This window comes from Hyperoodon ampullatus, assembly GCF_949752795.1.
Source record: "Hyperoodon ampullatus genome assembly, chromosome: 2".
Lineage (NCBI taxonomy): Eukaryota > Metazoa > Chordata > Mammalia > Artiodactyla > Ziphiidae > Hyperoodon > Hyperoodon ampullatus.
The window spans coordinates 58,515,278-58,540,238 of NC_136915.1; the positions used below are offsets into that span (position 1 = coordinate 58,515,278).

General features: G+C 33.6%; 1 protein-coding gene across 1 annotated transcript in view; it reads right to left on the reverse strand.

Moving 5' to 3' along the window:
* Positions 1-597: 597 nt before the first annotated feature.
* Positions 598-24,961, reverse strand: part of DNAI4 (dynein axonemal intermediate chain 4) — a gene marked incomplete at both ends in the record, with an annotated part of 115,728 nt that continues 91,364 nt past the window's right edge. Inside the window, 8 exon segments of the mRNA XM_079721049.1 lie at positions 598-660; positions 8,899-9,055; positions 11,848-12,074; positions 12,719-12,817; positions 20,387-20,508; positions 20,804-20,961; positions 22,709-22,860; positions 24,351-24,437. Of these exon segments, the coding sequence (XP_079577175.1) occupies positions 598-660; positions 8,899-9,055; positions 11,848-12,074; positions 12,719-12,817; positions 20,387-20,508; positions 20,804-20,961; positions 22,709-22,860; positions 24,351-24,437 (1,065 nt within the window).

Consider the following 24,961-nt stretch of genomic DNA (forward strand, 5'->3'; position numbering starts at 1 on the left):
GTATGATGCCTGCTGGCCAAACAATGCAATTCTGACATTTATTGTCATGTCTTTTGTTTGTCAAATAGTCTAACAATGTTCTATAGTTTCAGCTCTCAGATCTAAGAGTATAAAATTCTTATTTAAAATTGGGTATGAAAATCCAGTATTCTCACAATACTAACACCTGCAAAATTCATAAACCCTGGAAAACACAGCTCAGAAAGCAGAAGATTTAAAAGTGTATGGAACTTTGTCTTAATAAAGATTCTGGTTTAAATAATTCTAATACTTTCCAAGCTTTGCTTCTAAAGGAATAACAATTTCTAACTTGTTTGGATATTTTATAAGTACATATATGTACTTGGACTATGACTAAGAAAAAGAATAGAAATAAATTTCAAAAAATTAAGAAAAACCCAGTAAAACTCTTACAATTAGCTTAAATCACAAACTAATCACATTTCTCTGAAGTAAAAGTTCATTAAGTTTATATTAAATTTAGATGGAAGTTATACATCAAATATTGTGTTCTATAATCAAAATCCCAGCTCACTGCATACAAACCAGACTATTGGATATTAAACACTGTTCCTTTAAACAACAACAAAAAAGATACTACTGATGATGAATTATGCTTTGATTTGACTTGGGCCCAAGAAAAGTATCTATTATATTTCCCTGAAAAGAAAAAAAAAAAGTCACACAATTAAAATGCAATAAAACACAAATTAAGATGTAAAGTAGTCTTTAAAATGTCATTTAAAATTTATAAGCTAGTGATACACACATAAAGGGCATCCAATAAGATTATAAAATGAAACAAACCAAGGTAAGTTTAAATAATAACATTTACTTCCTAGTATGAACATGCTCTTTCCTATGAGAGATTCTCTTAATGAAGTTTGAAAAACAATTTTATAAGGATTCAGTAAAGGGACAATTTTGGCAGCTCCTGTTTAGCTTTAATGCTTAAATCTCAGTTTTCTCATCTGTAAAATAACTTTTAGTCTTGATGCTATCTTAAGCTCTTTGTTGATCTGTAGTGTTTGATTTAGAGAGAGTAAAATGTCTGAATTTCTATGTGGATTTTGTATTTCATTTAATAATAATGATCTTTGTACTAAAAGGGTAAATGAAACCAAAGATGGGAGGTGAGTTTTCAAGAAAGACATAGTGAAAAGATGGGAATTGGAAGCAGAAGACTAGAGTTTTCTCTATCACATATAGGTGATCTTGAGGAAATCACTGATATCTGGGAATCTTAGTTTCTTGAATGCATAATGGAAATATTAACATCCACTTCCAAAAACTGTTGTAAGAGGTGAATGAGCTAATGTAGGTGAAAGTGTTTTATAAACTCTAAAGAGTTATAAACACCTTAGATAATACATAAGTAAGTTCCTGTCTTTTAACCTATACTATACACTTTGGTACTTCCCCATCCTTTAAGCTCTGACACATCAAATCAGTTGCTAAGTTGTTTCTCAAACCTACCTAAATCTAGTTCAGTCTCTCACTTGGGCAAACGTAGTAGATCATTACTGTAGTTTGTTCACAGTTGTATTCTTAGTGCCTAAAACAGACCCTGTCATATAGTGTATACTCAGTAAATATTTATTGAATGAACAGTCTATTTTTTCTGTCTTCAGTGTCTCTCAACATTAATGTGTGTGTATATATATATATATATATATATATATATACACACACACACACACACGTGTGTGTGTGTGTTTATATTTTTGACAATTTCACTTAACTTTTTGTTTTCCCTTTAATTTGGGAAAAAATGTACACTCAAAAGTACAGAGGAAAAGATGGCAAACATTTGTATACTGAAACATAAGAGTAGATATAGTATTTAGGAGTGATTCTCTACAGGCTGCCTCCAGAAAAGGAGTTGGTTTATGCCACTGAAATTAGCTTCTGCCAAGTGCTTAAGCCATAATTCTGTTCAATGCAAGACTTAGGCCCCCATCAACCAAACCCCATCACACCAGGAGAGGAGTTGGTGCTTCAACAAACAATAAATGTTAATGTGGTGGTAAATCCTGTCAACAGCTAGCTACATCACAAAGTTATAACTGCAAGGCTTGGACCCCAACCGCCTGTTCCTGTCAGGCATCAGGCTGATGTTACCCCTAACCATGAGCCCTGAGTCAGTAGGATAAGGCTAGAGCCAATGTTCTGCCATGTACTATCACAATAATACTCTGACCCATGATCACATTGGGAGGGTCCAGAGTTTCAGAAATTATGTCACTTAAAACCTCCTCCACAGCCCAAGGATCAAAGTCCATCTCCTGCTGTGCAAGGCCACAGAAAGTGATGGGCAATGAGAATACGAGTGGGTGTTGTGGTCCTAAAATTGCTATTGATCCCTTCTCCGTGGGTTTTTCTCAGTGAACCCTGCTCCAGTAAACTTTATGCATGGGCTGTCTGGTACTTTGCCTTTGTGAAACACATATTTACCCCAAATCAACAAACATCATCTTTGCCTTGAATATTTTCTAATAAAAGAAATAAAACTTTACTGATGAAATTCTCTTTGTACCCTTCCCCAATCCTATTCTTCCCTCATCTTTCACTTTCCAGAGGCAGCCTTTATCATAAATTTGATGTACATCTTTCCTATATAGTGAAATCATATGACTTCCAAAATTTTGATTAACTCTTGGTTAAAATTAATGAAGAAATTGTAGGTCATAATGTTACTTGGTAAGACATCTTGATGGGAAATAATGGTTTGACATTAATTACTTTGAGACTTTAAATTACTTTTATGATTATAATTCTTCTCTGAAAAGCTAAGGAGGAAGCGTATCAGTTAAGCTTGTGGTTAAAAACCTGATTTATAATTTTTTGTTTAATCTCTCAGAAATATAACCCTGAACCTTTAAAATATAATGGCCAAAAAGAATGAAAAACTTATTTGTATTAGGAAATTGTATTTATACTAATGTATGGAATATATTTGTTAAAAGAAAATTTTGCTCAGCAGCACTGAAATCATTAATACACACACACACACACACACACACACATTTGTCGAAAACATTCAGACTCTCTGAGCTTAGCCTTCTGCTTACAGAGCATACTGCTCAAAATAAAAGATGTCTCTAACTGATTCAAATCAAAACAAAAATGAAACATTTTTCTTTCACATTCCAGTCTATATTCTTTTCTTTTACTAACTATAAATATAACCAGTAAAGGACATAATTTTGATTTTTGTGTTTAAATAATATTACATAAATCATAACATATTGTATTTACCTTCCTGCAATTTGTTTTTGTCACTCAACACTGTGTTTTTTAAGGTTTATTCAAAATTTGTCATATTGACACATTGAAATATATATCATTTAAACTTCTGTGTTGTAATCACTTATGTAATTATGCCATATTTTATTTATCCAGTCTCCCACTGATGATCATTTAGATTGTTTCCAATTTATCAATGTAGAAACAAGGCTGTTATGAACATTCTTTTCTCATTTGCATGTCTTTTAGACCACTACCAACAAATTAAACAAAGCCCTGGGAGATATACAGAATCCAAACAGATGTCATTTAAACATCTAGAACAATTATAGTCCTACCAGATAGGAAAACTGTAGTAATTTAGAATTAATGACACAGTCAATAAATGAACTGAAATGAATCAAGTAATGCAGCAACACATTCAGGGTTGCAGACTTCCATGAGAAGATGGAATATGCTGGTAATATATAACTAGACGTGAGGAGACACGGGTTTTGGGACTATTCCATATGGAGGGCATTGACAAATCAACTGTAAAATAGGGCTCAGCCTGGCAGCCAAGGTAGTCTGCAAAATGCCCTTAAACATCTACTGTCAATATGCATCGCAGCCAGTTGAGAAAATAATCTCCAAAGCTACTTGGAATGTTTCACTTGTTTCTTTATTGGGAAAACATATTTTTAGCCTGAGAAGAATAAAAGTTGTGTATAGAAATAATGTAGCAAATCAAACAGGTAATTTTAATATTTTTGTATTAAGGAATTTGTACATACTTGGAATTTTAAATATTCATTACATATAAAAGAATTTGTCATATTTGATTGTCTAACAAATAAATTTGTGATTCTAATTTTAATGTGTGATTAGATAATTGATTTAGACTTGTAATCATAGATGTAACTATTATAAATTTGTAAAGAGCATTGAAACATTTAGGAAAGTTTAAGATTCAGCATATTCAATATATTAAATATATTAAATTAATAAAAAAATTGAAGTACTTAAAAATCCAATATATTAAATCTATAAATGTAATTTAAAGAATTTAAAGAAATTTAATTGTTACAAAAACTCCCTTAAAAGTGGTATTAAAGTTTCCTAGACTTAAAATAATAAAATATATAATCTAAATGTAAGAGCTTAAGGTGAACTAAAGTTTTTTAAAAATTTTGTAACATATTTGAATGTGAATGTTTGAAATGAACCTAGACTGAGTAATCTTCTCTATGTCTAAAAGAAACATTAAAAAAAACTCACATTGCTACCTTATACATGTCTCCTGGTACACTTGTGCAAGAGAATCTTGACATATTCCCATGACCCTTGCATAAGAATTCCTAGTTCCCTACAACTCTGTTAATACTTGATATTGACTAATATTTTAATTTTTGTAAATCTGATCAATATGAACTGGTATCTTGTATAATTTTAATTGCACATCCCCTCATTATTAGTGAGAATGATTATTGCTTCACAAGTTTATTTGATAATCTAGTTTCCTCTACTCTGAGTTAATATTTTATACATTGCCTATTTAAAAAATTGAGTTGTTCTTATTGTTTTGTAGGAGTTCTTTATACATTTTGGATATAAAATGTCTTTTATATATCTTGGAATTCCTTCTTCCAATCTGTTTCTTTTAACTTGGCATAAGGAATCCTGAACAGAAAATGTTAATTTTGACATAATAATCATACAAAGAATAATTGAGATTTATTGAGAGCTTACTATGTGCCAGCAACAGTTCTAACTACTTTGCACATATTCACTCAATCTTTCTAACAACCTTTGATTCTGGTACCAATATTATACCCATTTTACAAATAAAGAAAAAGGAGGGCTTCCCTGGTGGCGCAGTGGTTGAGAGTCCGCCTGCCGATGCAGGGGACACGGGTTCGTGCCCCGGTCCGGGAAGATCCCACATGCCGTGGAGCGGCTGGGCCCGTGAGCCATGGCTGCTGGGCCTGCGCGTCCGGAGTCTGTGCTCCACAACGGGAGAGGCCACAACAATGAGAGGCCCACGTACCACAAAAAAAAAAAAAAGAAAAGAAAGAAAGAAAAAAGAAGAAAAAGGAAAAAATTGAAAAAATTAGGGGATTTGGGGTGGTCATTTAAAAAAAAAATCTATCCTTGACCTTAAATGTATTATCCTACATTTTCTTCTAGGAGTTCGTTTACTTTTCACAGTCTTCAATCAATTTGGAGTTCACCATTGTACAAAATGTGAGATGGGGACCTAATGTTTCCCCCCATGTCACTTCTAGAATTGTAAACATTAAATGGCTTTCCATAATCTATAGAATAAAGTTCAAATTCCTCATGATGGCAGTCATACATTTTCTGGTCCCAGATGGCACAACTGGCCCTTTTCTTGTTTTTATCTCAAGCAATCTCTTTACCAGTCAAAAAAATCTACTCACCATTTCCACATGAAAAGTGCCATGAACCTTTTCAATTCCATATCTTTGCTTAAACCTTTCACTCAGTCTGGAATAACAATTCTACACTCTTGTCTACAAGAGAAAATCCTAATCCTCCAAAACACAGTTGAAATTTAATCTCCTGTGCGAAAGGCTTCTCCATAGCATTCTTATTTTTTCCTTTTCTTCTTCCTATTCTCCTTTCAAAAGTCAACTGTTGTCCTGCTCTGTGCTCCTATAGGAGTTTATTTTGTTCTTTATGACTTGATTATGTTTCTTAAGCATATGTTGCTTCTTTCTTAGAAACTATATTCATTTTGTTTATAGGTTTGTTCATTCACACATCTATTCAACATTTGCTGAATGCCTATTATGTGCTAGGACTATGCTAGACACTTGAGCATACAATTTTCAAGCAGCTCAAACCAGTAAGAAAGACATGTATACAAAATATTATAATTTATATTGATAAATTGTTGTAGTACTTGATAGGTCCTGCAGAAAAATATATGTGATAAAAAGAATCAACATGCTAATGCTTATAGATTCCCTTCTACCAGTACACCAACACATACTAAGAAAAATTTTGAAACAATTCAAGTCTCCCTCCCCACTGCCCCAAGTTCAGAGTTTGTGGACAAGTTCTTAGAGCTCTTTTGGGATAGAACTGAAAGAATTACAGAGACAAAAAGGGATGGGTTTAGGCCTTGAAGCTATATTTAGGGTTTGAGAGATATGGACAGAAGAAGAAAAAGGAGTACTATGAACTATATATTTGGATCCATTTTAATGTTTCTTTGAGAGACTTAAATAAAGAATAAAATTCTCTTTTAATTTCTTTTGGTTGTTGAGCTGTGTATCTTAAACAAGTTCCACTGTGACCACAAACATCCGCATCCTCTTAAAATATCTTGCATTCAATGAATGTGCGAGAAATTGAAAATATTAAAATGTTTTATATGGAAAAAATAAGCCATTAGGGTTGCACATCTCAGAGCAGACTAAAATTGTTATGTAAGGAGACCAATGTATTTTTTAAATTACTTTGTGTAGTGTAATGATTTGTAAAATGGATAAGTAAAAGACTAAAATTCATTCATGATTGTACCCCTAAAAAATAATGCTTCTAATATGTTGAATTTTTCTCTAGTTTTTCAATGCATATTTATTCAAAAACATCTATTGACTAACTACTACAAGCCAGGCACTGTACTAGGCCACAGGGATATAGCCCAGAGCAAAAGAGACAAAATTCACTGTTTATGTGGCACTTATAATCTAGCTGTGGAAGACTAGCAATTAACAAAATAAATCAATAAAGAATATGGTATATACCAAGTAAGTGTTACTACGAAAAATAAGTTATGGAAGAGTATTGAATAGGGAGTGTGGGCAAGAGTGGAGGTTGCAATTTTAAATAAGGTGGCCAGTGAAGACTTCACTAAGAAAGTGACATTTGAGCAAAGACTTGCAGTGGGTAGAGGAACAAACTGTGTGGATTTTAGGGAGAGGGAATAACAAGTACAAAGTCCCAAGCAAGCTAGTATGTATGTAGGTAGGTATTCTCTGTTTGTTTGCTTGCTTGTTTGTTTGTTTAACATTTATAGTCCATATGGTTGGAGTAGAACTGCACCTCCGACATGTGCCCCAAATCTAATCAGCACATCTGACATTCCTGGTCATATTTCCCTCTGGTTGGATATTTAGATAGTTTCCTTTTTCTTTTTCTCTTTTTTTCTTTCCTTTTGTTTCTTTTTCTTTTTTCCTCATCCTATCACAAAATATGCTATAACTAATTTCTTTGATTGCCTTTATGAATATTTCTGTAGGACAGAGTCCCTAAAGTGGACAATTCTGGTTCAGATTGCCAAATTGCTCCCAAAGAAGTTATACCAATTTCTATTTCAACCATCAGTATGGGAGAGGACTTATCTTATCAAATGTTTGCCAGGAATAAGTAGTCCAATTTAAAAAAACTTTGTTAATTTGATATATGAGAATGGTATCACATTTTAATTTAACAATTTTTTATTAGTGAGGTTAAATTTTAAAATATATTTACTAGCCATTTTTTGTGAATGAACTGTTCCTGACCATTACTCACACTTCTATTGGAGTCTTAATGCTTTTTCTCATTGATTTGTACATATTTTTAATATTTTTAATATTTTTAACATGTTGATATATTCATGATAATAATTGCCAGATTACTCCTTAAAATAGAAATTTAAACATAAACAGAAAAAACTGAAAAGCCGTCTTGAAAATAATGGGCATCTATATGGTATATATACAATGGAATATTACTCAGCCATAAAAAATAAAATTTTGCCATTTGCAGCAACATGGATGGACCTGGAGGGTGTTATGTTTAGTGAAGTAAGTCAGAGAAAAATAAACACTATATGTTTTCACATATATGTGGAATCTAAAAAATAAAACAAATGAATGAATGTAACAAAACAGAAAAATGACTCATAGATACAGAGAACAAATTAGTGGGGGAGGGGAAAGGAGCAGACAAGAGAAGGGGATTAAGGAGGTACAAATTACCAGGTATAAAATAAATAAGATACAAGTATGTAATGTACAACACAGGATATATACCCAATATTTTATAATAACTTTAAGTATACTCTATAAAAATATCAAATCACTATGTTGTACACCTGAAACTAATATAACATTGTAAATCAGCTATACTTCAATTAAAAAAATTTTTTAAACAATAAATAAGTAAATATATAATTACATAAATAATTCTTAAAATAATGGGCATCTAGTAATATGGATTTGCTTGTCAAAGTTTTACAACAAAGTTTTGATATTTGAAAATCAGAGTAAGAGAAGAGGATAATGCTAAACCAACAGAAACAAATGCCAATTTCAGGAACACTGGATAATATCTAAAAATATTTCTTGTAATAGTCTTTGAATATTTGCAGTAAGCAGTCCCAATCATATACTAGGGACAATTTTAAGTTCTTTCATATAATATTTATAATTATTCTGCCCAACAACATTATTTAACTTTACAGATAGAGAATGTGAGACTCAAAGAAAATAAGCCTAGTAGGGGCCACGCCTACTAGGTAGCAACTCTTGGGATTTACATTCTTTCCATTGAACCACACTTAACATACGTTTAAGAAATGTTAATCTCTTCCATGACACAAAATTACAACTTGAATAAAATCATAGAATGACATAAATTTTGACTTTTGAGTCTTACCCAGTTAGAGTCCAAAGCAGTGGGCATATTTCTTAATTCATACACAGCAACTTGTCCATCACTGTCTCCCACCAGAAGGCAATCTGTTTGCTTAGTGAAGAGAACAGTTGTGAACTTAATTCCAGGTTTAGCAACATTCACAATCAGAGGGTCCAAACTGTAATGAAATATTTTATTTGTAAATTTAGTTGTTGTTACTCTGTTCTTTTTATATACAGACTAAGAAAAATCTGAGATATTTGTGATTTCATGTAACAAAAACCAAAAGCTTCTTTATGTGTTTCCAAAAGCAAAATAACTGCTTCTCACTCTTTATTCAATCAAAACTTTCATTTTATCAATAAACTAATTTCAACCAAATAAATGAAAGCAGTTCACAATTAAGATGTGAACTCATAATTTAAACTCCCATGATGAGTAATTTTATGCATTAACTTGGCCAAACACCAGTCTACACGTTGCTGTGAAGGTTTTTTTTTTTTTTTTTTTAGATATGATTAACTTAAATCAGTAGAATTTGAATAAAGCAGATTACCCTCCGTAAAGTGAGTTGGCCTCATCCAATCTATTGAAAGCCTTAAAAGAAAAGACTGAGGGGGCTTCCCTGGTGGCGCAGTGGTTGAGAGTCCGCCTGCCGATGCAGGGGACATGGGTTCGTGCCCCGATCCGGGAAGATCCCACATGCCGTGGAGCGGCTGGGCCCGTGAGCCATGGCCGCTGAGCCTGTGCTCCACAACTGGAGGGGCCACAACAGTGAGAGGCCCGCGTACAACCAAAAAAAAAAAAAAAAAAAAAAAGAAAAGACTGAGGTCCCTGAAGTAGAATAAAATTCTGCCTCCAGACTGCCTTTGTACTCAAGACTGCAACATGGACTCCTCTGATGGAAATTCCAGGTTGCCAGCCTGTCATGCCGGCTTGGGACTTGCCAGGTCCCACGATCATGTGAGCCAATATTTTTAAATCTCTCTCTCTCTTTATTGGTTTAGTTTCTCTGAAGATCCCTAATACAACTCCTTAAATAATAAATGTCTCTTAACAGAAGGATGTTTTGATCCAAATGAACCTCTGGAACATAAGTGAATCTCGGGCTTCCCTGGTGGCGCAGTGGTTTAGAATCCGCTTGCCTATGCAGGGGACATGGGCTTGAGCCCTGGTCCGGGAAGATCCCACATCCCTGTGGAGCAACTAAGCCTGTGCACCACAACTACTGAGCCTGTGCTCTAGAGCCCATGAGCCACAACTACCGAGCCTGCATGCCACAACTACTGAAGCCCGTGTGCCTAGAGCCCGTGTTCCACAAGAAGAAAAGCCATGGCAATAAGAAGCCCATACATCACAACGAAGAGTAGCCCCCGCTCACGGCAACTAAAGAAAGCCCGCAGGCAGCAACGAAGACCCAACGCAGCCAAAAATAAAATAAAATAAATCAATTTATTTAAAAAGATTAAAAATTAAATTAAAAAATAAATGAATCTGAACAAGATTGAAAACCTTGTCCAAAGGTTCTCTGAACAAGAACCTTTGCTACTCTTGGTTATCCAAAGCAATTCATTGACACCCTTATAAAATAACAGCAGCAGTCACTTGCATACTTCTGAAGAAATGTTGCCCTGGGAACTACAATTTTACTAGAAAAAATAAAATCAGAGGTAGGATCATTTAAGTAGTCACTTTCTACCTTAGTCATCTCATACACAAAAATAAATTGCTTTGTGTTGTAATCCTTGATTTTTGGGTCAAACTGTTTTACAGAACAAGCCATGATGAAATTTTCCAGTTACTAAGTTACTAATCTCTAGGAAAAAATTTGCAATTAATAATAAACCCATTGAATTTTATTTCATTTATTTTAAACAAGAATGTATTTCCATGTTTCATCTGATAATAACTTGCCTAAAGACCTCCAATATTTTCCAATATTGAAATATTGATTGAATAAGTATTACAGAACCATTAAATACTTTATTCCAGCATTGTATAAACTTTCATATTAAAAAGGATAGATGGCCTAGATGGCACTCTCATAACTTTGGTGTAACACTTAAAATAAAAAATATTAATTAAATGCATACCCCTTCAAATATGTTTTAAAGCAAGGTAAGAGAGTAAGTAAATATTATAAAAAATACTTATTTTGCTCCTTTTCTTTATCTTATTATAGAAAGCCTTTAGTTAATTAGACACAATTAGAACAGTGCCTCTCTGCATTTTTCCATAAACGAGGCAATAACAGAGAATTCAAGCTAGTTATGATATCCTATATCAGCCTGTAAAAGTTTATGGAGATGGAGTAAGGTAACCTATTTTCATTCAAATATTTTTCATTCAAATATTTTTAAAATGATGTATGGTATAAGTAATTAACATTAATATATTATTCTATTTTAGAATATGGTAATTTCAAGAATTATCTGGGTGTTTTAAATGTGCTCTGAAATGTTGGCATGTTATTTCAGTGTTTCCATTTAAATTGCTCTTGTAATATTTTTGCACAAAAAGGACTAAGAAAGACTATTTTGGTTGAAGAAAATGAAAAACTAATTTGGTCGTATTTTAATGTCTTCTGTGGAAACACTGGGGATGAATTTTGTTGGTATAGTTATTAATTCAGGATATTTGAAACAGTATTGAACAGCTGACAAGAATTAAGCAAACATGGATATTGAAAAGTTAAAATACCTTCTTTCCACGTGAATGTTTTGCAAACTTTTTCCCCATGTCATAATTTTACGCTACATTCCTTGTTTTTCTTAAATAATACTTTGCAGGTTCAAAAATATATTTATTATCCTGGCATATCTCTTTATTCACAAAGGACTCTGACAGTGTAAACTATTACTTGTTTTAAAGTAACTACAGTTCTCTCTAACCAATGTCAATACTATCAGGTATCATTTAGATTGAACTGCTTCTATTAGAAATAACTCCAAGAAAAATATTAACACTTACGTGCTGATGTGAAGGTCCCAAATCTCCACTCTGCTCTCGTTTGCAGCTGCAAATATATAGGATGATTTTGGAGACCAGGCAACATCATAAACAACATAAGTAGTTGGATAAAAACTCAAAAATGGCTTAAGATTCTCATGTTGCCATATAATAACGCCCCAATCTGCAGAACAGCTTAAGAATACATCATGACAAAATGGATTCCATGCTATTTTATACACTGGACCCTGAAATTAGAAAAATAAATTAAAATACATAGGTAAGTAGGATTTAACCTCTTATACTTTAAATTTGACCAACAAATTAAAAATGCTCAGATTTCTAAAAGCTTATACACCATGTAATTATTGTGTGGGTATTATTTTAGCTGAGAGTAAGGCCATAAATTGAATCTCTTCCCTAAATTATGCCATTCAGAAACATAAAAATATAGTTGCTACAATACTCACTAAATATTAATACATATTATACTACTTTTAAAAATATAAGGAATGTTAAGGAAAATAAACAGAAATAAGGGAGAAAATGAAGAAAACATAGTTGGAACAATCATAAAAAATGTAGAGAGTAGGTATATGCCAGAGACAATTTTACTCTGGGATCAGCATGTCAACATAAGCAAAGTCTTTTAGAAACAAATAAAAATTGTGGCTTCCACAACTGGCAAGAAGAAATCAAGGATACCTAGAAGCCAAATTAAATGACCCCCATATTATTGGTGTTTTCTGTATAAGAAAGCACTTAATTCAAGCTGCTATTTTTAACTCTGAAGTTGTAAATTATTGCATTAAAAATGCTGTGCCTAATGATACTATTTTTTTCAGAAATATTACAAGATAAAATTTTCCATACCTACTATAATTAAACTAACCTTGTGTCCTCTGTAGGTATCTAGATATTGCTCATTATATGAACAAGAACATTTGTGAATATAACCTTCTTCAGTGCCAGCCAAATAGATATTTGTGTCCTATAACACAAAAAAATCAAAATGCATTTGCTTGTGATATATTAGTAAATGTGTTAAATAGAAGATTAGATGATTCAAGATCTCTTAGAGACAATTCAAGAACCAAACTAGAAATACTATCTAGAAGACAGTTGATTGTTGTCTTTTTCTTTCTATCATGATTTTACAATAATTAAATTACCTTGAAGGACTACTGTGCAAAGAAAATATAGATGTTTTTCTTTGCTGGAATAAAGGGTAGAACTTTGTATCCTGTCTAGAAATTACATGAACAAACACTGGCTTAAAATGAGGAAGAAACTTTCTAACATTTAGAGCTACCTGATAATGGAACTAACAATCCAGGGAAATAGTAAGTGTTCTTTCATTAGAACAGAAGACAAATGACTTAACAATAACTATTTATGTACATAATGCTGAAGAAATTATTCTTGCTGGGAATGAGAGATTGAACTAGATGGAGTCGCAGACATCTTTTAACTGTAAATGTATGTACCAAATAGGGATTTAAAATGTATTTTCTACAATGAAGTCATAATCAAAAAGTCTGAAAGTCAGTGCTCTAAATCCTGACTATGTAGAGTCAGCCTCACCTGGGAGCATTGTGCAGTTGCAGAATTTCAGGCCCTGTCCCAGACCTACTGAATCAGAATCACATTTTAACAAGATTCCCAAGTAATTTGTAAGTACATTTAAATATGAGACCCACTGCTTAGCATACACCAGAACTTAAGAATACAATTACTAGGTTATGGGGTATATCTAGTATAAATTACACAATAAAGTATAATGTTTTTCCCAAAGTAGTATTACCGGTTTACATTCAGCAATATATAAAATTTCCCTTTGACACACATTCTCTTCAATAGTTGGTTACATCAGAAATCTTAAATTTTGCCATTCTATTAGGTGTAAAATTATACCTAATGGTTTTAAGTTCCATTTATATGGATATTAACAAGGTTGAGCATATTTTTATGAATAAAGAAAAAAGAATGAAAAGAACTGAAAACAGTCTCAGAGACCTCTGGGACAACATTAAACGCACCAACATTCGAATTATAGGGCTCCCAGAAGAAGAAGAGAAAAAGAAAGGGACTGAAAAAATATTTGAAGAGATTATACTTGAAAACTTCCCTAATACGGGAAAGGAAATAGTTAATCAAGTCCAGGAATCAAAGAGAGTCCCATACAGGATAAATCCAAGGAGAAACAAGCCAAGACACATATTAGTCAAACTATCAAAAATTAAATACAAAGAAAAAATATTAAAAGCAGCAAGGGAAAAACAGCGAATAACATACAAGGGAATCCCCATAAGGTTAAGAGCTGAACTTTCAGCAGAAACTCTGCAAGCCAGAAGGGAGTGGCAGGACATATTTAAAGTGATGAAGGAGAAAAACCTACAACCAAGATTACTCTAGCCAGCAAGGATCTCACTCAGATTTGAAGGAGAAATTAAAAGCTTTACAGACAAGCAAAAGCTAAGAGAATTCAGCACTACCAAACGAGCTTCACAACAAATGCTAAAGGAACTTCTCTAGGCAGGAAACACAAGGAAAAAACTTACAGTAACAAACCCAAAACAATTAAGAAAATGGTAATAGGAACATACAGATTGATAACTACCTTACATGTAAATGGATTAAATGCTCCAACCAAAAAATATAGTCTGGCTGAATGGATACAAAAACAAGAACCATATATATGTTGTCTAAAAGAGACCCACTTGAGACCTAGGGCCACATACAGACTGAAAGTGAGGGGATAGAAAAAGATATTCCATGCAAATGGAAATCAAAAGAAAGCTGGAGTAGCAATTCTCATATCAGACAAAATAGACTTCAAAATAGAGACTATTACAAGAGACAAAGAAGGACACTACGTAATGATCAAGGGATCAATCTAAGAAGAAGATATAACAATTGTAAATATCTATGCACCCAACATAGGAGCACCTCAACACATAAGGCAGATTCTAACAGCCATAAAAGGGGAAATCGACAGTGACACAATCATAGTAGGGGACATTAACACCCCACTTTCACCAATGGACAGATCATCCAAAATGAAAATAAATAAGGAAACAAAAGCTTTATATGATACATTAACCAAGATGGACTTAATTGATATTTATAGGACATTCCATCCAAGAAAACAGAATACACTTTCTTCTCAAGTGGTAATTCTCCAGGATAGATCATATCTTGGGACACAAATCAAACGTTGGAAAATTTAAGAAAATTGAGATCATATCAAGCATCTTTTCCAACTGCAGCGCTATGAGACTGGATGTCAATTACAGGAAAAATTCTGTAAAAAATACAAAAATATGGAGGCTAAACAATACACTACTAAATAACCAAGAGATCACTTAAAAAATTTAAGAGGAAATCAAAAATTACCTATAAACAAATGACAATGAAAACACGATGACCCAAAACCTATGGGATGCAGCAAAAGCAGTTCTAAGAGGGAAGTTTATAGCTGTACAATCTTATCTCAAGAAACAAGAAACAACTCAAATAAACAACCTAAACTTACACCTAAAGCAATTAGAGAAAGAAGAACAAAAAAACCCAAACTTAGCAGAAGAAAAGGAATCATAAAGATCAGATCAGAAATAAATGAAAAAGAAATGAAGGAAACAATAGCACAGATCAATGAAACTAAATGCTGGTTCCTTGAGAAGATAAACAAGACTGATAAACCATTAGCCAGACACATCAAGAAAAAAAGGAAGACCCAAATAAATAGAATTAGAAATTTAAAAGGAGAAGTAACAACTGACACTGCAGAAATACAAAGGATCATGAGAGATTGCTACAAGCAACTATATGCCAATAAAATGGACAACCTGGAAGAAATGGACAAATTCCTAGAAAAGCACAAGCTTCTGAGACTGAACCAGGAAGAAATAGAAAATATAAACAGATTAATCACAAGCACTGAAATTGAGACTTTGATTAAAAACCTTCCAACAAACAGAAGCCCAGGACCAGATGGCTTCACGGGAGAATTCTATCAAACATTTAGAGAAGAGCTAACACCTATTCTCCTCAAACTCTTCCAAAATATAGCAGAGGGAGGAAAACACTCAAACTCATTGTACAAGGCCAATATCACACTGATACCAAAACCAGACAAAGATGTCACAAAGAAAGAAAGCTACAGGCCAATATCACTGATGCAAAAGTCCTCAATAAAACACTAGCAAACAGAATCCAAGAGCACATTAAAAGGATCATACACCATGATCAAGTGGGGTTTATCCCAGGAATGCAAGGATTCTTCAATATATGCAAATCAATCAACGTGATACACCATATTAACAAATTGAAGCAGAAAAACTATATGATCATCTCAATAGATGCAGAAAAAGCTTTTGACAAAATTCAACACCCATTTATGATAAAAACCCTCCAGAAAGTAGGCATAGAGGGAACTTACCTCAACATAATAAAGGCCATAAATGACAAACCCACAGCTAACATCATCCTCAATGGTGAAAAACTGAAACCATTTAAACTAGGATCAGGAACAAGACAAGGTTGCCCACTGTCACCACTATTATTCAACATAGGTTTGGAAGTTTTAGCCACAGCAATCAGAGAAAGAAAAGAAATAAAAGGAATTCAAATTGGAAAAGAAGAAGTAAAGCAGTCACTGTTTGCAGATGACATGATACTATACATAGAGAATCCTAAAGATGCTACCAGAAAACTACTAGAGCTAATCAATGAATTTGGTAAAGTAGCAGGATACAAAATTAATGCACAGAAATCTCTTGCATTCCTATACACTAATGATGAAAAATCTGAAAGTGAAATTAAAAAACACTTCCACTTACCATTGCAACACAAAGAGTAAAATATCTAGGAATAAACCTACCTAAGGAGACAAAAGACCTATATGCAGACAATTATAATACACTGATGAAAGAAATTAAAGATGATACAAATAGATGGAGAGATGTACCATGTTCCTGGATTGGAAGAATCAACATTGTGAAAATGACTATACTACCCAAAGCAATCTACAGATTCAATGCAATCCCTATCAAACAACCAATGGCATTTTTCATAGAACTAGAACAGAAAATTTCACAATTTGTATAGAAACACAAAAGACCCTGAATGGCCAAAGCAATCTTGAGAAAGAAAAACGGAGCTGGAGGAATCAGGCTCCCTGACTTCAGACTATACTACAAAGCTACAGTAATCAAGACAGTATGGTACTGGCACAAAAACAGAAAAAAAGATCAATGGAAAAGGATAGAGACCCCAGAGATAAACCCCTGCACCTACGTTCACCTTATTTTTTGATAAAGGAGGCAAGAATATACAGTGGTAAAAGACAGCCTCTTCAATAAGTGATCCTGGGAAAACTGGAGAGCTACATGTAAAAGAATGAAATTAGAACACTCCCTAACACCATACACAAAAATAAACTCAAAATGGATTAAAGACCTAAATTTAAGGCCAGATACTATCAGGAAAACATAGGCAGAACACTCTATGACATAAATCACAGCAAGATCCTTTTTGACCCACCTCCTAGAGGAATGGAAATAAAAACAAAAAATCAACAAATGGGACCTAATGAAACTTAAAAGTTTTTGCACAGCAAAGGGAACCATAAACAAGACCAAAAGACAACCCTCAGAATGAGAGAAAATATTTGCAAATGAAGCAACGGACAAAGGATTAATCTCCAAATTTATGAGCAGCTCATGCAGCTCAGTATCAAAAAAACAAACAACCCAATCCAAAAATGGGCAGAAGACCTAAATAGACATTTCTCCAAAGAAGATATACAGATTGCTAACAAAGACATGAAAGAATCCTCAACATCATTAATCATTATAGAAATGCAAATCAAAACTACAATGAGATATCATCTCACACCGGTCAGAATGGCCATTATCAAAAAATCTACAAACAATAAATGCTGGAGAGGGTGTAGAGAAAAGGGAACCCTCTTGCACTTTTGGTGGGAATGTAAATTGATACAGCCACTATGGAGAACAGTATGGAGGTTCCTTAAAAAACTAAAAAGAGAACTACCATATGACCCAGCAATCCCATTACTGGGCATATACCCTGAGAAAACCATAATTTAAAAAGAGTCATGTACCACAATATTCATTTCAGCTCTATTTACAATAGCTAGGACATGGAAACAACCTAATTGTCCATCAACAGATGAATGGATAAAGAAGATGTGGCACATATATACAATGGAATATTACTCAGTCATAAAAAAGAAATGAAATTGAGTTATTTGTAGTGAGGTGGATGAACCTAGAGTCTGTCTTATAGAGTGAGGTAAGTCAGAAAGCGGAAAACAAATGCCATATGCTAACACATATATATGGAATCTAAAAAAAAAAAAAAAAAAGAAAGGTCATGAAGAACCTAGAGGCAAGACAGGAATAAAGATGCAGACCTACTAGAGAATGGACTTGAGGATATGGCGAGGCGGAAGGGTAAGCTGGGACAAAGTGAGAGAGTGACATGGACATATATACACTACCAGATGTAAAATAGCTAGTGGGAAGCAGCCGCATAGCATAATGAGATCAGCTGGGTGCTTTGTGACCACCTAGAGGGGTGGGATAGGGAGGGTGGGAGGGAGGGAGATGAAAGACGGAAGAGATATGGGGATATCTGTATATGTATAACTGGTTCACTTTATTATAAAGCAGAAAGTAACACACCATTGTAAAGCAATTATACTCCAATAAAGACGTTAAAAAAATTTTTTAAGTAAATAAATAAATTAAATGGTGTAAACATCACAATTAAAAGGCTGAGATTGTAAGATTGGATGAAAAAGCAAGACAATTATATGCTGCCTAAAAGAAACATACCAAATATAAAGACACAAATAGGTTAAATGTAAAGGATGGGAAATGATAAACCACGCTAATACTAGTTAAAAGAAAGCTGGAGTAGCTACATTAGTATCAGACTAAATAGATTTCAGAAAAAAGAATGTTACCAGTTATAAATAAGGCCATTTTATAATGATAAGGGAGTTGATTAATCAAGAGAACATGACAATCCTAAACACTTATGCACTTAAAACAAAGCTTCAAGATACATAAAGCAAAAACTGATAGAATTTCAAGGAAAAAAAGAAAAATTCACAATTATTGTCAGAGACTTCAATCTCTTTCTCTCAATGACTGATGGAAGAAATCGGCAGAAAATCAGCAAGGATATAGTAAATTTGAACAACACCATCAACCCACTTAAACTGATTGACATCCACAGAACATTCCACCCAACAGTAGCAGAATATACACTTTTCTCAAGTGCATAGGGAACATTTACAAGTAAAAATCACATTCTGGGCTTTAAAACAAATTTCAATAAATTCAAAAAGGTTCCATTTATAAAAAGTTTGTTCTTTGATCATGATAGGATTGAATTAGAAATCAACAGCAATATCCTTGGAAAAGCCCCAAATATTTGGAAACTAAATTACATGCTTCTAAATAACCCATCAATCAAATAAGAAATCAAAGGAGCACTACTGATGTTTTAGGCCAGCTAGTTCTTTGTTTGGGTCAGAGAAGGACAGTGGTTGTCTTGTGCATTGTAGTGTATTTAGTGGCATCCCAGACCTCTGCCTACTAGATGCCAAAAGCATTCCTCCCCACATCCCACCTCCCACAGCTGCAACAACCAAAAATATCTCAAGACATTGTGAAATGTCCCTGATGGGAAACTACTCCCCTCCCTGCCCACATTGAGAACCACTGCTCTGGAGTCAAGGTGAAAAGTAGATTACAGGAATTTGAGAATGAAGGCAGTTAGAATACGACTGCAGTAGTAAAAGTGAAATGTAATAAAGGCCTGAACCACATTAGCAGTAGTAGGCTTGGACTAGAAGGAGTGGGACAATCTTACTTAAATATCATTTGGGTAATAGGGTAGAATAGAGTCAGAGCTCAAGTTTTGGCTTGCATAAGTAGGTGGATGATGGTGTCACTAAAGAGGTAATCATATTACATATCACAGAAAATATATAGGATATGTTTTTTTGCAAGTCTGTCATAGTGGCTGAATTTCGGATTCCAAGGGACCTCTGGATAAAAAGAATTAGAAAAGTAGAACTTTACTAAGAGTGCTCTGACTTGACTTTGGTCTTGATAAACATGATCTTAAGTGGTCTTCCTGATCCCCAGAATCATGAGTCACCACTCACATTGAGATATGGAGGACTATATAGTGGATTTGGTTTCTGTAAGTATGATAGAGCAGCAGAGCACCAAAGAGGGGCAAGGAGGGGCATTCAAGTTAAACATGGAGCTGTAAAGATAGTTCCACAGTTGCTCAGAAATACAGACCTTTCCTCCAGAAAGCAGAAAAAGGACAGCCAACTGGAATGTGCCATTCTACCTTACGCTGACACCTATGATACCTATGTGTGCTATTTTTTTATTTACAAGGCACAATATTTATTAACATGTTGACATTTTGTTTTGATTTATATCTTAATACACTTCAATTATCAGCAGTTGTTATATGCAATAGTAAATAACAGATTGAAATAATTTACCTTGGGGTGAAACGCAAAACACATTCCAGGAGCCTGTCGAGATATCAAAGCTTCACCTTTCTTTCCTTTTTCCCCTCCCTTTTTGCTGCTGCTAGCAGTAGTTCTCTTCAAATGCATCAAATCTTTATTTAAAGAAAAAATACATATGTTATTTACCACAGGAAATAATAATGTAGATATAATATGTCCCTTCTGCAAATAATATGATTTCTGCCATCCTTTGCAGGTCATTAGGTTAAAATTAGCAAATACCAGAGCTAGATGCTTAGAAAAACAATGACCAAGCCCAGTTTTTTTTCTTATTTAGCCAAACCTAAATTTGTCACCTCTTATACATAGCTCACTAGGAATTTTTAATTCAGCACATAACAAGAAAAAGATAATTTGGTGTTTGTGTGTGTATTTATTTATTTTTACCATGACAGTCCAGTCCTTTCCGTATAACCCATTTGGAGATCCTTCCATCTGCTGATATAGAAACTAGTATTTCTCTTTTGTCATCAGCTGCTGTCCCTCGATCTTGTTCTATCCACTGTAGTTGCCATACAGGTCCCAAATGTTTTTGAGGTGATTCGCTAAAACAGGGAAAAGCATGAAATATAAAATAGTTATAATAATTTTAAAATTCTTGGAGTATAAGCGACTTGGAGTATAAGTGATAAGGACAGCTCCCTAGAGCATCATGACCTACTCATGGAATGATGCTTTTACTGTTCAAAACTGTACTTTTACTTTAAATATTTTGAAAAACAGGAAAAAAAATCACTTTGCTAATATTCACTGGTGTTTTTCTCATTTCTTACAAAAGGAAAATTTTATTGCCTTTAGTTATATTAGCTATCATATAAGGGATACAAAAGCAAACATTTTCTTTCTTTTTAGAATCTACTTCTCTTACTCTATTCATTTACTTTTTCCTAGTTGTGTAAATTTAATTTATTTTAGACACATTGAATATAATTATCTCCATCTTTATAAGGATATTTTTCATAGCTTAAATGAATAAGTCATTTAAGTCTTATTCAAGTAAATAGTTACCTCACCCTTCTTCCTATGTCTCAGGATTGCCCACTGGCTTGATTCTCTCTAGGGCTGAGATTTAGAAATTTTATGATGAATTATAATCACTTCTCAGATTACTGGCTTCTTTCCTATCAGATTAATGGGTTGCTTTGTTCCTAGTACTGACTCCCTTGATTTTTTATGCAAACTCTCCAAATCAGTAGTTCTGAATTTTTTAAAGTCTATATATCTTTGATTATTTGGTAAAAGTTATGGACCCTCTTCCCAGAAACAAGCACAAAGGCTCACGCTTACAAAACTATGTAAATAACTTCAAAATTAAGCTAAAGAACACCTGCTTTAATGCCTATTTCCAGTTATTGTGAAGTTTATTCAAACACTAATATAAATATACCGCCTCATTTTGCTCCACTGGTATCTGGTTTATTATAAAAACCTAAGATATCTTTCAATATCTTTAACATTTTATTTTCTCAATATGTCTCATTCATTCATTCTTAATCAAACACTTACTATAATCCTGTTATATGCCTGATATTATGTGACAACTGAGGATACAAAGGTAAGGAAGACATAATCCTTGCCCTTAGAGCTTACAGCCTCCTCAGGGAGATATATATGTAAATAATTTATACAAAGCACAATAAAGGCTACAATAAAGGCATGTATCAGAGGCACAAAAGAAAAGAATGGGCAGGTTTCCTGGAAGAGGTGACACGGAAGCAATAAAGGATACAACTTTCATTTATAAGGTGAATAAGTTCTGGAAATCTAATGTACAGCATGGTGATTACAGTTAATAATACTGTATTGCATACTTGAAATTTGCTAAGAGAGTAGATCATAAGTGTCCTCACCACTCACATATAAAATGGTAATTATGTGAGGTTATGGTTGTGTTAATTAATTTGACTGTGGTAATCATTTCACAATGTATACATATATTAAGTCACCACACTGTATGCCTTTAAAAATTATGTCATACAATCTAAATATATACAATTCTTATTTGTCAATTATACCTCAATAAACCTGGAGATATTTAAAATTTTTGAAAAGAATAAACCGTCAAGCCAAAGGAAGTTTGTTGGTGAAGAGGCAGAGAGGATGATAAGGAGATATTAGAGCAGAGCATTCCAGCTGGAGAGACATTATGAGGAATTATTAAATGCTTGAAAGATAATGGTATTACTCTCAATAACAATATAAACATTCACTCAAAAGTAAATAACATTAATTTTTTCCTTCTCCCTAAAAAAAGCACTTGTTTTATGCTTATCTAATTCTTGGGATTCTCACCTACTATCCAGAACTGGAATGTTACTGTTGCTCTGTACATTATAAATTGCAATAGTGCCATTGTGATAGCCAACTGCCAAAAGGTTAGGTGCTCCAATAGAAAAATCCACAGCAGTAACACCATATGGACTCTGATAAGTACGTTCTGGCCACTGAATTAAAAAAAAATTATATTACATTTTAACCTTGGTTTTGTAGACCACAGTAAGGTGGGTATGATTGTGGCTGAAGACTAGGCTGGTGGCAGTGGGGATATGAGGAGAGTTAGTCTGCATTCAGTTACTCATTTCTTCCTAACTTCCTGTATACATGAGAATAAAACTTAAATTGGCCATTTCCTTTATTTTGATGAACCCTCAGAGCTCAGTAGTTTTAAGAAATACAGCACGTAGTTTCTACAGTAATTATCATTTTGGGTAATCCTCCAGCAGGATTTGTATGATCATCACAAGTCACCGTCTTAAAGATACAAATAATGGACACCAAATAAATTATCCTGCGTATATTCCTATCCTCTTGTATCTGTTTCAGATGCTTGTATTATCTAATCATTCTAAGCAAGGACAGAGGAAGCTCCAAAACTCTCTAAGTTACTCTTTTCTACAACTCTGTCAAGAGTTTTATTGTTTTGTTTTGTTTTAATGCCTAATCCAACTCCTTTCTGGTTTCTAACAACCTACATGGAAAAGGAGATAACCTGCTGATGATGAATCCTACGTCAACCCTTCCACATGTTTAAAATTGCTTCTTCCTTTCTTTTAGGCTATATACACCCAGCTTCCTAACAGATGGGGGATTATTTATAAAAACTCTAATCATTTTTATATGCTTTTCTGATTCTTTTCTAAGTTTTCCACTTTACGTTTCAGTTGTGACTTAAAACTAAAGCTGTAGGGCTTCCCTGGTGGCACAGTGGTTGAGAGTCAGCCTGCTGATGCAGGGGACACGGGTTCGTGCCCCAGTCCGGGAAGATCCCACATGCCGCGGAGCGGCTGGGCCCGTGAGCCATGGCCGCTGAGCCTGTGCGTCCAGAGCCTGTGCTCCGCAACGGGAGAGGCCACAACAGTGAGAGGCCCGCGTACCACACACACACACAAAAAAACAAAAACAAAAACTAAAGCTGTAAAGTAACAGGTTGACTAGGGCTGTTTAACAAAAAACATAACTGATTCTTGTTCATTCTCTTTGAAAAATTCATGGCAGTAAGAGAATTATATTAATCTATTTTCTATCTATCGAGGATAGCAGAAATATATTTTATAAAGGGATAAGGAGTCATTTATATATTGAGAAACAACCCAGTAGTAAATGAAACTTAATTTTTAAAGAATTTTTATTTGCAAATATATTCTTCTTTATAACAGGCAGTGATAAACAATAATGGTTCAGGCCTAGATCATCATATCTCACAGCATATAGTAGATGTTCAATAAATATTTATTAAATGAATTTACCTTATCCTATAAAGTGTAAGAACAAATTTTAATTGTTTTATTGTTATAGAGTTAAACCAAAGAAAGTAAAGTCTTGCTTGGTAAAACTTTCTTGAGTTTGTTTAATGATCACATAAAACTAACTACTTTATGAGAATTATGTGAACATTTAATTAAATAAAAATAGGTCTTATTCCTGTTTTAGTTACCATGGGATTCTTTATTGACCAGCAGCAAGCCAATCCTCTTTTTTGCTCCTTAAATCCAAAGTGCCCATAGCCAACAGCCAAAAGGTCCTAAAAAACAGAAAAATTAAAAATAAGAGAAGACAGCATAAAAATATCAGCAAATGTATAAAGATGCATATTAATGAACTGTGTTAAAATAGTGATGGCATTTCAATTGAGGTTAAAAAATACCAATATACCAATTATTTTCACTCTACATTTCCATCTTCATAAGCAAAATAATTGTAAAAATAATCACATTTTTAGGCTGAAGAATAAACACTCAAAAAAACCAATTGCTGACAAGCTATTTTACATATTGAGATAATCTTCAAAAATTGTATTATTGCATTATAGTGTCTTATGGGTTTTTAATAATGACCTAATAATTTAAAATTTAAAATAAAAGACATTTATTTTTAAAGGGAGGTGCCATGGACTGAATTGTGCCTCCTCCCCTAAAAGTGATATGCTGAAGTCCTAACACCTAATAACATGTGATTATATTTGGAAATAGGGCACTTAGGAGATAATTAAGGTTAAATGAAATCATAAGGGTGGGGTCCTAATCTGATAGGATTGGGTTCCTTACA